This window comes from Erinaceus europaeus, chromosome 8 (genome assembly GCF_950295315.1).
Source record: "Erinaceus europaeus chromosome 8, mEriEur2.1, whole genome shotgun sequence".
NCBI classification, from domain to species: Eukaryota; Metazoa; Chordata; class Mammalia; order Eulipotyphla; family Erinaceidae; genus Erinaceus; species Erinaceus europaeus.
In genome coordinates this window covers 386,732-400,983 of record NC_080169.1, presented here as the reverse complement: position 1 = coordinate 400,983, position 14,252 = coordinate 386,732, and the positions used below count along the sequence as shown (strand labels likewise).

Genomic DNA, 14,252 nt, shown 5'->3' with positions numbered 1-14,252 from the left:
TCGGCCCGGATTGCAATTCGTCAATAAACATCTTTGCTTCCTTGCAGTGGATGGTGGTTTGATTTATGCTCGCTAACGGTCCTCGTTTATATCTCTGGGTGGGCTGCACGTTCACTCTTGTCAGAAGATGTTCCCCTATTACTCCTGATAGTGTTAGGGAGAGACCACCGCAGCCGTCAGGCCAAGAGCGGCAGGGACGAACCCGGGCCTCAGACAGAGGGCTCCCTCCCCCGCTGCACCACCTGCCCAGCCACTCCCTTTCTTTGCAGGGCGGGAGGAGCGAGGGTCTCCGGGCGGGAGGGAGCGAGGGTCTCCGGGCGGGAGGGAGCGAGGGTCTCCGGGCGGGGGGAGCGAGGGTCTCCGGGCGGGAGGGAGCGAGGGTCTCCGGGCGGGGGGAGCGAGGGTCTCCGGGCGGGAGGGAGCGAGGGTCTCCGGGCGGGAGGAGCGAGGGTCTCCGGGCGGGAGGGAGCGAGGGTCTCCGGGCGGGGGGAGCGAGGGTCTCCGGGCGGGAGGGAGCGAGGGTCTCCGGGCGGGAGGAGCGAGGGTCTCCGGGCGGGAGGGAGCGAGGGTCTCCGGGCGGGAGGGAGGGAGGGTCTCCGGGCGGGGGGAGGGAGGGTCTCCGGGCGGGGGGAGCGAGGGTCTCCGGGCGGGGGGAGCGAGGGTCTCCGGGCGGGGGGAGCGAGGGTCTCCGGGCGGGAGGGAGCGAGGGTCTCCGGGCGGGAGGGAGCGAGGGTCTCCGGGCGGGAGGAGCGAGGGTCTCCGGGCGGGAGGGAGCGAGGGTCTCCGGGCGGGAGGGAGGGAGGGTCTCCGGGCGGGGGGAGGGAGGGTCTCCGGGCGGGAGGGAGCGAGGGTCTCGGGCGGGGGGAGCGAGGGTCTCCGGGCGGGGGGAGGGAGGGTCTCCGGGCGGGAGGGAGGGAGGGTCTCCGGGCGGGGGGAGCGAGGGTCTCCGGGCGGGAGGGAGCGAGGGTCTCCGGGCGGGAGGGAGCGAGGGTCTCCGGGCGGGAGGAGCGAGGGTCTCCGGGCGGGAGGGAGCGAGGGTCTCCGGGCGGGAGGAGCGAGGGTCTCCGGGCGGGAGGAGCGAGGGTCTCCGGGCGGGAGGGAGCGAGGGTCTCCGGGCGGGAGGAGCGAGGGTCTCCGGGCGGGAGGGAGCGAGGGTCTCCGGGCGGGAGGGAGCGAGGGTCTCCGGGCGGGGGGAGGGAGGGTCTCCGGGCGGGGGGAGCGAGGGTCTCCGGGCGGGAGGGAGCGAGGGTCTCGGGCGGGGGGAGCGAGGGTCTCCGGGCGGGGGGAGGGAGGGTCTCCGGGCGGGAGGGAGGGAGGGTCTCCGGGCGGGGGGAGCGAGGGTCTCCGGGCGGGAGGGAGCGAGGGTCTCCGGGCGGGAGGGAGCGAGGGTCTCCGGGCGGGAGGAGCGAGGGTCTCCGGGCGGGAGGGAGCGAGGGTCTCCGGGCGGGAGGAGCGAGGGTCTCCGGGCGGGAGGAGCGAGGGTCTCCGGGCGGGAGGGAGCGAGGGTCTCCGGGCGGGGGGAGCGAGGGTCTCCGGGCGGGAGGGAGCGCGTGGCCGCAGGTGAGCGCATATCAGTTCTCAGGCGTCCACACGCGAGAAACCAGCCGGTCACTGTCTTTTGTCTCTCGATTTAGAAAAGCCGTCTTCTACATTTTTAAAATTATCTTTATTTATTGGATAGAGGCAGCCAGAAATCAAGAGCGAAGAGGGAGAGACAGAGAGACCCCCGCGGCCCTGCTTCACCACTCATGAAGCTCCCCCCGCAGGTGGGGACGGGGGCTCGAACCCGGGTCCCTGTGCGCTGTAATGTGTGCGCCACCGCCCGGCCCCTCTAGAACAGCCATCTGAAGGATGCGCATTCTTCCATTCCAGAAACAAGTTTGGGATTCATTTCTGTGTGTAGGTCTCCCTTTACTTTAGCCCTGCCCTCACTCCCCCGCCTTGGGACCCACCTGTCCACCGCCAGGGCGCCCCTCCTGCGGCCCCACCGCTGGGTGCAGTCCGCATTCCTAAATCGCTTTCTGGGGAAATGCTGATTCTCAGGGCAGCTGCGGGATGGGGCGTGGACTCGGGGGCCTGCGGGCGGGGCTGGGAACGGGGCGGAGCCAGACCGTGGTGGGCGGGGCCAGACCCTGGTGGGGGGAGAGGGGTTGCCGGGTCATTGTGGGCGGGGCCGGCCTTACCGGAGGAGAGGGGCAGAGCATGGTGGGCGGGGCTGGCCTGCTCGAGGGGCGGGGCTGGCCTGCGCTGCTGGGCGGGGCTGGCCTGCGTGAGGGGCGGGGCCAGTCGCTGCTGGGCGGGGCTGGCCTGCGCGAGGGGCGGGGCTGCTCTGCACGAGGGGCGGGGCCAGTCGCTGCTGGGCGGGGCTGGCCTGCGTGAAGGGCGGGGCTGGCCTGTGTGAGGGGCGGGGCCAGTCGCTGCTGGGCGGGGCTGGCCTGCGCGAGGGGCGGGGCTGGCCTGCGCGAGGGGCGGGACTGGCCTGTGTGAGGGGCGGGGCCAGTCGCTGCTGGGCGGGGCTGGCCTGCGTGAAGGGCGGGGCTGGCCTGCGCGAGGGGCGGGGCTGGCCTGTGTGAGGGGCGGGGCCAGTCGCTGCTGGGCGGGGCTGGCCTGCGCGAGGGGCGGGGCTGCTCTGCACGAGGGGCGGGGCCAGTCGCTGCTGGGCGGGGCTGGCCTGCGTGAAGGGCGGGGCTTGCCTGCGCGAGGGGCGGGGCTGGCCTGTGTGAGGGGCGGGGCCAGTCGCTGCTGGGCGGGGCTGGCCTCCGCGAGGGGCGGGGCTGGCCTGCGCAAGGGGCGGGGCCCGACGCGAGTGGGCGGAGGCTCGGCCCGGCCTGACCCACCTGGCCCCGCGCGCAGGTGCAGGGCTCTTTGGCGGCACCTGCCCCGTCCTGGGCGGGACCCTGGAGGCGCGGCGAGGGCTCAGCCGGTCGGTGCGCAGCCCGGGCTGCTCCAGCTGCAGGTGGGCTCGGCGGCTTGGGCGCCCGGGGCCGGAGGAGAGGGCAGGTGGCCGGGAAGTCAGTGTGCGGGCAGAGACGGTCTCCGGGCGGCGACCGAGGAGGGCGAGAGACCCTCGCCTGCCCCACGTGTCTCCCCCCGTAGGTGTGGCGGGAGCCGGGCGGGTCTGCGCCGGCGGTCCGCCCGCGGTCACGTCTTCCCCGCATGTGCTCGGACCCCGGCCCGGCGCGGACGGTGCTGCCGGGACCCCAGCGGGGTGACTGGGGAGCCTCAGAGGCGGGAGCGGGTGGCGGTGCGGCCTCCGGCGGAGGACTTCCGCCGTGTGTGCAGAGCGGCCGGAAGTGCTCCCACACTGCGATGGGCGGCACTGGAGAGGCGCTTCCGGTAGCCAAAGACCTCGGCACCTGTGCCGGAAGTGGGCGGGGCCTCGGCCTTGCTCTGCCCCGCCCCTCCTGCTCCCGGGCTTACCGCTCAGTGTGGGCTGCCGGAAGTGGGCGGGGCCTCAGCCTTGCTCTGCCCCGCCCCTCCTGCTCCCGAGCCACTTCCTGAAGCCACGTGCACCTGTGCGTAAGGACGCAGGCTCGGTCCCCGCTCCCCACATGCGGGTGGGAAGCTTCCTGTGCAGCGAAGCAGAGCTGCAAGTGTCTGTCTCCCTTCCATCTTCCCTTCCCTTTCAGTTTCTCCCTGTTCTAGCAAATAAAATATAAAGACAAACAGGAAAAAAAAGCCACCTGGAGCAGCGGATTTAGTGCCGACACCCAGTCCCAGCAATAACCATGGTGCAGCTAAGAAAGTTTCAAGGAGTTTAAGATGTGTGCATCACTTGCATTGACAGCTTCCTGGCAGCCCCCTGCTCCATGCTGCATTGCTGACACTGTGGCCTATTTGCAGAATCATTGTTTTGCCTCATCTTTCTACCTGAGACCCGCTCTGCCTGCAGGTACATTCATCCCGCCAGTCAAAACACCAGCAACCGTTGCTATGGAAGCGTTCTGTCTTCCCACTCTTTGCTTTTCTCCATCCCCTTTCCTAGCCATCTCCTTTTCTGATTTGCCACTTCCGGTTCTAAATCTATAAAAGCGTGGTCTCTGGTCAATAAAGACACATTGCGTCCGCTCTGCCACGAGTTCCTGGTCTCTCTCCGACGTCACCGAGAAGAAACTCCCTCTCGCTAGCCCAGCAGAAAACTAAGATATTTGGGATCCAGGCAGTGGCGCACCTGCTTAAGTGCTCACATCACAGTGCACAAGGTCTAGTGTTCAAGTCCCTCATCCCCTCCTGCAGGGGGAAAGCTTCACGAGTGGTGAAGCAGGGCTGCAGGTGTCTCTCCTCTGTTTGTGTCTCTATCCAATAATAAATTAATTTATGACTAGAGTCTCATCATTTAAGTCTGCCAGTCTCTTGCCCTTACTCAGCTTTTGCAGTCCTTGCTTTGATAAGGTTAGCTTTGAAGTGAGGGAAGTGTAATGGGAAGTAGGTGAGGAGGGTGTGTAAGTCTAAGTAGACACTACTTCATTATGAACTTTATGGTGTCTTTTTAGGCTACTTTCTTGCTGCATTTAGTGACTCCCTGCAGACTATTGTGCACTTTTGCTTTCAGGTGTATATTTGCACATCTGCCCTGTCTCATGGGACCTGGTCTATAGCTAGGTGTTGAGGATTTGTTAGGAAGTGAACCACCTGAGATGGAATTAAGGAATCCTATGAAAGGACAGGTCTCACCCGAGTAATGAGGCTGAAGGGTTGACATTCATGCCTGACGTCTCTGGACACAGTCTGAGGTGAAGCGTGCTGAAGTGGCACTCATTGCTTGATTAGGTTGGGATTGGCAGATGCAATATCATTTGGTATGAATTGAGAGAAGCATGCAGGAAAGTGAGCCCCACCTTAGAGGTTCCAGGACTGGGGGAAATACAGGCTCTAAAGAGGAAATGGGAGGTTCCCGCTGTCTTAGGGCTTAAGAAGGCAATAGATAGTTATTGCTATAATCACATTATTTGGCAATTGGGTTAACTTTGAAAATCCCATCGTTAGGATTTGCTGTATCATACACGACCTCACCATTTGTCCTTTGATGATTTATATATATTATTATCTTTATGTATTTATTGGATAGACAGCCAGAAATTAAGAGGGAAGTGGGGGAGATAGAAAGGAAGAGAGACACCTGCAGCCCTGCTTCACCGCTCATGAAGCTTTCCCCCTGCAGGTGGGGACCGGGGACTCGAACCTGGGTCCTGTACATTGTTAACATGTACACTCAACCAGGTGCACCACCACCTGGCTCCTATATCTGTATCTTATGAAGTCACGCCACCGGTTGCTTCTGCTTTCCTAGTCTAAGCTTTTAGAAGAGTCAACATTTCAAAGACTCAGCCTATGGCCTGTGCATTAAAAAGTTTAATATTTGACCTTTAAAAAAATTAGTGCATGACTTACCTGCCTAAAACAGAGTGACACTTCACTCCTGTGAGAATATCACACATCAGAAAATGTAGCAGAAAAAAAATACTGGAGAGATTATGGGGAGAAAAAACCCCTCCTGCACTGTTGGAGGGAACATTAAAGGGTCCAACCCCTGTGGAGAACAGTCTGGAGACTCTCAGAAGGCTAGACATGGACCTACCCTATGACCCTGCAATTCCCCTCCTGGGGATATATCCTAAGGAACCCAACACATCCATCCAAAAAGATCTGTGTACACATATGTTCCTGGCAGCACAATCTGTAATAGCCAAAACCTGGAAGCAACCCAGGTGTCCAGCAACAGATGAGTGGCTGAGCAAGTTGTGGTCTAGATACACAATGGAATACTACTCAGCTGTAAAAAATGGTGACTTCACCTTCTTCACCTCATATTGGATGAAGCTTGAAGGAATCCTGTGAAGTGAGATCAGTCAGAAAGAGAAGGATGGGGGGGGGCCGGATTGTAGCGCAGCGGGTTAAGCACATGTGGCGCTAAGCGCAAGGACTGGCGTAAGGATCCCAGTTTGAGCCCCCGGCTCCCCACCTGCAGGGGAGTCGCTTCACAGGCGGTGAAGCAGGTCTGCAGGTGTCTTCCCCTCCTCTCTCTATTTCTCTCTGTCCTACCCTACAACGAACGACATCATCAACAGCAATAATAACCACAACAAGGCAACAACAACAAGGGCAACAAAAAGGGGAAAATGGCCTCCAGGAGCAGTGGATTCATGGTGCAGGCACCGAGCCCCAGCAGTAACCCTGGAGGCAAAAAAGAAAGAGAAGGATGAATATGGGATGATCTCACTCATAGAAGCTGAGAAATGAGAACAGAGGGACCTGGTGGTGGCGCACCTGGTTGAGAGCACGTTACAGTGTGCAAGGACTCAGGTTCGAATCCCCAGTCCCCACCTGCAGGGGGAAAGCTTCACAAGTGGTGAAGCAGGGCTCCAGGTGTCTCTATTTCTCTCTCCTCTATCTCCCCTTCCCTCTCGGTTTCTGGCTGTCTCTCTCCAATAAATAAATAAATAAATATAATAAAAAAATAAAAAGACTTTTAAGAGAAATAAGAACAGAAGCGAAAACACAAAATAGAACAGGAACTGGAGTCGGTGTGCTGCACCAAAGTAAAGGAGTCAGGGAAGAGGGAGGCTTTCAGGTCCAGGGGCCTGATGGTGAAGGAGGACCTAGGCTGGGGGAGACTTAAGCAAAAACTGAGATTTCTATTTCATTTTTAAATTATCTTTATTTACTTACTGGATAGAGACAGCCAGAAACTGAGAGGGAGAGAGACAGAGAGATACCTGCAGCCCTGCTTCACCACTTGTGAAGCTTTCCCCCTGCAGGTGGGGACCAGGGGCTCGAATGTGGGTCCTTGTGCCCTGTGACATGTGCAGTCAATCAGGTGCACCACCACCTGGCCCCAAAGACACCACCCACCCCCCCATCTAGCACTGCTCAGCTCTGGCTTGTGGTGCAGGGGACTGAACCTGGGATTCAGAGCCTCAGGCATGAGAGTCTCTTTGCATCACCATTATGCTGTCTACTCCTGCCTGAAGACAGAGATTTTACACGTGTGCCAAAAACTGTATTTACTGTAAACCATTAATCTCGATAATAAAAAAAAAGAAACGGTCTATTTCTTCTCTTCACGTTAGTTTACACAGAGCTTCATGGTGAGCTTAGGAAGACGAGGAAACATGTACAGAACTGTGTTGACTTTGCTGACATGTAGGAAGCCTGTCTAACTCAGTATGGCTCAGCTGACATGTAGGAAGCATGTCTAACTCAACGGCACAGCTGGAATAGAACCCAAGGGCTGGAAACACCTAACACCACATCAGCTGAGCAAATCACCTGGCACACGCTACAGCAGACCCACCTGAGGATCACACGCACTCGGGAGTGCTTGCACGTGGCAGGTTTTCTGCAGACAGCCGTCATTAGGACGGTCGTGACTACAGCGCAGGGTGTGAGGAGCAGAGGAGAGGCAAGGGTGACACGAGGCTCCCCAAACAGCGGCTGCAACAGTCACGGAACTTCCCCGCTCAGTGATCAAAGTCCACCTCAAAGGGACCAGGTGGTGGCACACCTGGCTGAGCGCACATGTCACAAAGTCCATCTTGAGGAGGCTAACTCACCCCAGGATGGGGTGGGACCGGCGGTGGAATCTCGAGAAGTGAAACACAGGAACTTGGGGGGAAGTGGGGAAGTAGCAGCCTAGTCGTTGCTAAGACTGTGACAGCTATGGTGGTTATTTCTGGGAGGGGGCAGTGTGGGACTAAACCCTTGTCATCTTGGAATCTAGCATAGCGCCACTAAGTGACTGATAAAACCTGAAATCCAGAGCCAAGAGGGTGGAGTGTCAACATCAAAGGGAAGCTTGCCCAGCTGGAATTCCTGCGGGGAGCTGCGAGCTGGGAAGGCCTTTCCTTCAACGCTGCTGTTTCCACATCTGTCTCCAGGCACAGACACACCGGCTGCCCATCAGCACAGCTTCTGACTGCATAACAGAGGCATTCTGGGCATGCCGTCGGCGAGTCTCTTACATGTACAAACTGATGTACTTGCCCGGAGTCCTATTTCTCAGCCTGACGCTCAGGGATGCGAGGTGAAAGGAGGTGGAGAGAGAGCACAGCCCCAGGTCAGCCCCGAGAACTGCTCAAGCCAGGGGTGGGGGTCTGTCTAGGCCCACCTCGCCCTCTCTTGGCCCTGTCTTTCTTTCCATCTGACAAGTGGGCCTGGAGTGATAAAACCCTTGGAGAACACAACTAGATCCTGATCCGTATTACAATATGGATGGATTTTGAGACCACTGTATCAAGAAATAAAAATACAAAAGGGGCCAATCTGCCTGCACTTGAGGAAAGCGTTGTCTCCGCGTCTCTGTTCACCACCGTGAAGCAAGCCAACCCGGCCGGCAAGAGCCTCCGAAATTTTAACAACAAGCCAGCACAGGCAGAGTCACAGAGACAGAAAGTACCGCCAGGCCGCCCGTCTTATGGGGCAAGGCGGGCGGGGGGTGGCTATCACTGCACGTAGGTTGTCCTGGGCTGGGAGAGTGCGGCGGCTTCACAGTCCTGTGGACGCACAAAGCCAGGGTGGGACTGTCTGGCCTGGGGGCTGAAGTGACCTAGTCTGGTGGGACTCGAATTCCATGAATTCAGGAACTTGGTCCGTGGTGACACCAAGTGCTGACATTTAAGCTGACAATCTTGTGTGTCTTACAAATGAGGTTAAGGACATCCAAATGGCCCCTGGCAGGAAAAAGGTCTCCCCACCACTGTATTAAAAACACTAAACACTTCAAAATGGTAGATTTATATGTGAATTCCAATACTCAAATCACTCAAAACTGAAAAGATGGCAAAGTCGCATGAGGCCATACAAGATAGATGACCCTGGGGGTGGAAACTTGCGTGAAGAAAATGAAATAAACCACAGAACCTAGATACAGACCAGGCCTGAGAGACGGAGCACATGTGAGCATGTCCCCAGATCAGGGGTCACATACACCTTGAGCAAACGCGCAAAGCACTTTGTAGTGACCTGCTGGGAAGTCGAGCCTATGCAGTGACATCTGCCACATTGTCCCCTCGGGCTAATGCTAGTTCCACGAGAGGTGGGACATTCTCAGAGCCCCTGTTTCCCATGTTGTGCCCTCAGGTCATTGTCTATCCCCCCCCTATTCCCATTCTCACAGAGTTATTATCCTGTCCTGGAGTGCTCTGGTCACTCCTCCCCTTCCCATTCTCACAGAGTTATTATCCTACCCTGGAGTGCTCTGGTCACTCCTCCCCTTCCCATTCTCACAGAGTTATTATCCTGCCCTGGAGTGCTCTGGTCACTCCTCCCCTTCCCATTCTCACAGAGTTATTATCCTGCCCTGGAGTGCTCTGGTCACTCCTCCCCTTCCCATTCTCACAGAGTTATTACCCTACCCTGGAGTGCTCTGGTCACTCCTCCCCTTCCCATTCTCACAGAGTTATTACCCTACCCTGGAGTGCTCTGGTCACTCCTCCCCTTCCCATTCTCACAGAGTTATTATCCTACCCTGGAGTGCTCTGGTCACTCCTCCCCTTCCCATTCTCACAGAGTTATTATCCTACTCTGGAGTGCTCTGGTCACTCCTCCCCTTCCCATTCTCACAGAGTTATTATCCTACCCTGGAGTGCTCTGGTCACTCCTCCCCTTCCCATTCTCACAGAGTTATCACCCTACCCTGCAGTGCTCTGGTCACTCCTCCCCTTCCCATTCTCACAGTTATCACCCTACCCTGCAGTGCTCTGGTCACTCCTCCCCTCCCCATTCTCACAGAGTTATTACCCTACCCTGGAGTGCTCTGGTCACTCCTCCCCTTCCCATTCACACAGAGTTATTACCATACCCTGGAGTGCTCTGGTCACTCCTCCCCTTCCCATTCTCACAGAGTTATTATCCTACCCTGGAGTGCTCTGGTCACTCCTCCCCTTCCCATTCTCACAGAGTTATTACCCTACCCTTGAATGCTCTGGTCACTCCTCCCCTTCCCATTCTCACAGAGTTATCATCCTACCCTGGAGTGCTCTGGTCACTCCTCCCCTTCCCATTCTCACAGAGTTATTATCCCTACCCTGGAGTGCTCTGGTTACTCCTCCCCTTCCCATTCTCACAGAGTTATCATCCTACCCTGGAGTGCTCTGGTCACTCCTCCCCTTCCCATTCTCACAGTTATTATCCTACCCTGGAGTGCTCTGTTCACTCCTCCCCTTCCCATTCTCACAGTTATTATCCTACCCTGGAGTGCTCTGGTTACTCCTCCCCTTCCCATTCTCACAGAGTTATTATCGTACCCTGGAGTGCCCTGGTCACTCCTCCACTTCCCATTCTCACAGAGTTATTACCCTACCCTGGAGTGCTCTGGTCACTCCTCCCCTTCCCATTCTCACAGAGTTACTACCCTACCCTGGAGTGCTCTGGTCACTTCTCCCCTTCCCATTCTCACAGAGTTATCACCCTACCCTGCAGTGCTCTGGTCACTCCTCCCCTTCCCATTCTCACAGTTATCACCCTACCCTGCAGTGCTCTGGTCACTCCTCCCCTCCCCATTCTCACAGAGTTATTACCCTACCCTGGAGTGCTCTGGTCACTCCTCCCCTTCCCATTCACACAGAGTTATTACCATACCCTGGAGTGCTCTGGTCACTCCTCCCCTTCCCATTCTCACAGAGTTATTATCCTACCCTGGAGTGCTCTGGTCACTCCTCCCCTTCCCATTCTCACAGAGTTACTACCCTACCCTGGAGTGCTCTGGTCACTTCTCCCCTTCCCATTCTCACAGAGTTATCACCCTACCCTGCAGTGCTCTGGTCACTCCTCCCCTTCCCATTCTCACAGTTATCACCCTACCCTGCAGTGCTCTGGTCACTCCTCCCCTCCCCATTCTCACAGAGTTATTACCCTACCCTGGAGTGCTCTGGTCACTCCTCCCCTTCCCATTCACACAGAGTTATTACCATACCCTGGAGTGCTCTGGTCACTCCTCCCCTTCCCATTCTCACAGAGTTATCATCCTACCCTGGAGTGCTCTGGTCACTCCTCCCCTTCCCATTCTCACAGAGTTATTATCCCTACCCTGGAGTGCTCTGGTTACTCCTCCCCTTCCCATTCTCACAGAGTTATCATCCTACCCTGGAGTGCTCTGGTCACTCCTCCCCTTCCCATGCTCACAGAGTTATTATCCTACCCTGGAGTGCTCTGGTCACTCCTCCCCTTCCCATTCTCACAGTTATTATCCTACCCTGGAGTGCTCTGTTCACTCCTCCCCTTCCCATTCTCACAGTTATTATCCTACCCTGGAGTGCTCTGGTTACTCCTCCCCTTCCCATTCTCACAGTTATTATCCTACTCTGGAGTGCTCTGGTCACTCCTCCCCTTCCCATTCTCACAGAGTTATTACCCTACCCTGGAGTGCTCTGGTCACTCCTCCCCTTCCCATTCTCACAGAGTTATTATCCTACCCTGGAGTGCTCTGGTCACTCCTCCCCTTCCCATTCTCACAGAGTTATTACCCTACCCTGGAGTGCTCTGGTCACTCCTCCCCTTCCCATTCTCACAGAGTTATTACCCTACCCTGGATTGCTCTGGTCACTCCTCCCCTTCCCATTCTCACAGAGTTATCATCCTACCCTGGAGTGCTCTGGTCACTCCTCCCCTTCCCATTCTCACAGAGTTATCATCCTACCCTGGAGTGCTCTGGTTACTCCTCCCCTTCCCATTCTCACAGTTATTATCCTACTCTGGAGTGCTCTGGTCACTCCTCCCCTTCCCATTCTCACAGAGTTATTACCCTACCCTGGAGTGCTCTGGTCACTCCTCCCCTTCCCATTCTCACAGAGTTATTACCCTACCCTGGATTGCTCTGGTCACTCCTCCCCTTCCCATTCTCACAGAGTTATCATCCTACCCTGGAGTGCTCTGGTCACTCCTCCCCTTCCCATTCTCACAGTTATTACCCTACCCTGGAGTGCTCTGGTCACTCCTCCCCTTCCCATTCTCACAGAGTTATTACCCTACCCTGGAGTGCTCTGGTCACTCCTCCCCTTCCCATTCTCACAGAGTTATTATCCCTACCCTGGAGTGCTCTGGTCACTCCTCCCCTTCCCATTCTCACAGAGTTATTATCCTACCCTGGAGTGCTCTGGTCACTCCTCCCCTTCCCATTCTCACAGAGTTATTATCCTACCCTGGAGTGCTCTGGTTACTCCTCCCCTTCCCATTCTCACAGAGTTATTACCCTACCCTGGAGTGCTCTGGTCACTCCTCCCCCTTCCCATTCTCACAGAGTTATTATCCTACCCTGGAGTGCTCTGGTCACTCCTCCCCTTCCCATTCTCACAGAGTTATCATCCTACCATGGAGTGCTCTGGTCACTCCTCCCCTTCCCATTCTCACAGTTATTACCCTACCCTGGAGTGCTCTGGTCACTCCTCCCCTTCCCATTCTCACAGAGTTATTATCCCTACCCTGGAGTGCTCTGGTCACTCCTCCCCTTCCCATTGTCACAGAGTTATTACCCTACCCTGGAGTGCTCTGGTCACTCCTCCCCTTCCCATTCTCACAGAGTTATTATCCTACCCTGGAGTGCTCTGGTCTCTCCTCCCCTTCCCATTCTGACAGTTATTACCCTCCCCTGGAGTGCTCTGGTCACTCCTCCCCCTCCCATTCTCACAGAGTTATTACCCTACCCTGGAGTGCTCTGGTCACTCCTCCCCTTCCCATTCTCACAGAGTTATCATCCTACCCTGGAGTGCTCTGGTCACTCCTCCCCTTCCCATTCTCACAGAGTTATTATCCCTACCCTGGAGTGCTCTGGTCACTCCTCCCCTTCCCATTCTCACAGAGTTATTACCCTACCCTGGAGTGCTCTGGTCACTCCTCCCCTTCCCATTCACACAGAGTTATTACCCTACCCTGGAGTGCTCTGGTCACTCCTCCCCTTCCCATTCTCACAGAGTTATTACCCTCTTCTGGAGTGCTCTGGTCACTCCTCCCCTTCCCATTCTCACAGAGTTATCATCCTACCCTGCAGTGCTCTGGTTACTCCTCCCCTTCCCATTCTCACAGAGTTATTATCCTACCCTGGAGTGCTCTGGTCACTCCTCCCCTTCCCATTCTCACAGAGTTATTATCCTACCCTGGAGTGCTCTGGTCACTCCTCCCCTTCCCATTCTCACAGAGTTATTATCCTACCCTGGAGTGCTCTGGTCACTCCTCCCCTTCCCATTCTCACAGAGTTATTATCCTACCCTGGAGTGCTCTGGTCACTCCTCCCCTTCCCATTCTCACAGAGTTATTACCCTACCCTGGAGTGCTCTGGTCACTCCTCCCCTTCCCATTCTCACAGTTATTACCCTCCCCTGCAGTGCTCTGGTCACTCCTCCCCTTCCCATTCTCACAGTTATTACCCTACCCTGCAGTGCTCTGGTCACTCCTCCCCTTCCCATTTTCACAGTTATTATCCTACCCTGGAGTGCTCTGGTCACTCCTCCCGTTCCCATTCTCACAGAGTTATTATCCTACCCTGGAGTGCTCTGGTTACTCCTCCCCCTCCCATTCTCACAGAGTTATTACCCTACCCTGGAGTGCTCTGGTCACTCCTCCCCTTCTCCACATAGAGGGAGAGAGGGAGAGGGGAGAGAGAAGCAGAGGGGAGAGAGAGGGAGAAGGGAGAGAGAGAGTGAGATGGGAGAGAGAGGGAGATGGGAGAGAGGGAGAGAGAGATGAGAAGGGAGAGGGAGAGAGAGTGAGAGGGGAGAGAGAGGTAGATGGGAGAGGGAGGGAGAGAGTGAGAGTGAGAGGGGAGCGAGAGGGAGAAGGGAGAGGGAGGGAGAGTGGTAGAGGGCAGAGAGGGAGAGAGAGAGGGAGAGAGGGAGAGGGGATAGTGGGAGAGGGGAGAGAGAGGCAGGGGAGAGGTGAGACAGGGAGGGAGGGAGAGGAGAGAGAGGGAGAGAGGGAGGGAGGGAGAGAGGAAGAGGGGTGGGGAGGGGAAACCTGCCAAGTCCTGAGCCATTGAGACCTGAGCTGATACGGCAACCATTGCTGGGTATCTTCCGCGTCTTGTTTCAATCAGAGATGCTCTTCAGAACAAAAACCAGAAACAAAACAAACCAGTAAAACTAGATTTCATAGAGTGGGGAGATGGACACACTGACAGTCTGCTAACTCCAGCTGAAAGGGTGACACTTCAGGATGGCGGTGCCCTGGGGAGGAGCTGAGGCTCCAGCTAAACGAACTGATGAACTTCCTACCTTGTGACTCTACAGCCTCTGAATGTCGGGGCTAACACTTTCTACATGTGA

At 56.8% G+C, this 14,252-nt stretch overlaps 1 protein-coding gene across 1 annotated transcript; it reads right to left on the bottom strand.

Annotated features, from left to right (window-relative positions):
* Positions 1-209: 209 nt before the first annotated feature.
* Positions 210-3,158, bottom strand: LOC132539837 (basic proline-rich protein-like). Its single transcript, XM_060195762.1, has 4 exons — positions 2,838-3,158; positions 2,184-2,307; positions 1,953-2,088; positions 210-1,530 (listed from the first exon to the last, which is right to left on the bottom strand). The coding sequence occupies exons 1-4, from the start codon at positions 3,156-3,158 to the stop codon at positions 210-212; spliced, it is 1,902 nt and encodes a 633-aa protein (XP_060051745.1).
* Positions 3,159-14,252: the final 11,094 nt, after the last annotated feature.

Excerpts from the sequence above, each read along its gene's own strand:
- LOC132539837 (XM_060195762.1), bottom strand. The coding sequence starts at position 3,158 with ATGCGGGGAAGACGTGACCGCGGGCGGACCGCCGGCGCAGACCCGCCC. Across the intron at positions 2,308-2,837 it reads GCACCTGCGCGCGGGGCCAG|GCCAGCCCCGCCCAGCAGCG; the intron begins GTGGGTCAGGCC and ends CCCCTCGCGCAG. Across the intron at positions 2,089-2,183 it reads TGCTCTGCCCCTCTCCTCCG|CCCCGCCCGCAGGCCCCCGA; the intron begins GTAAGGCCGGCC and ends CCCCGTTCCCAG.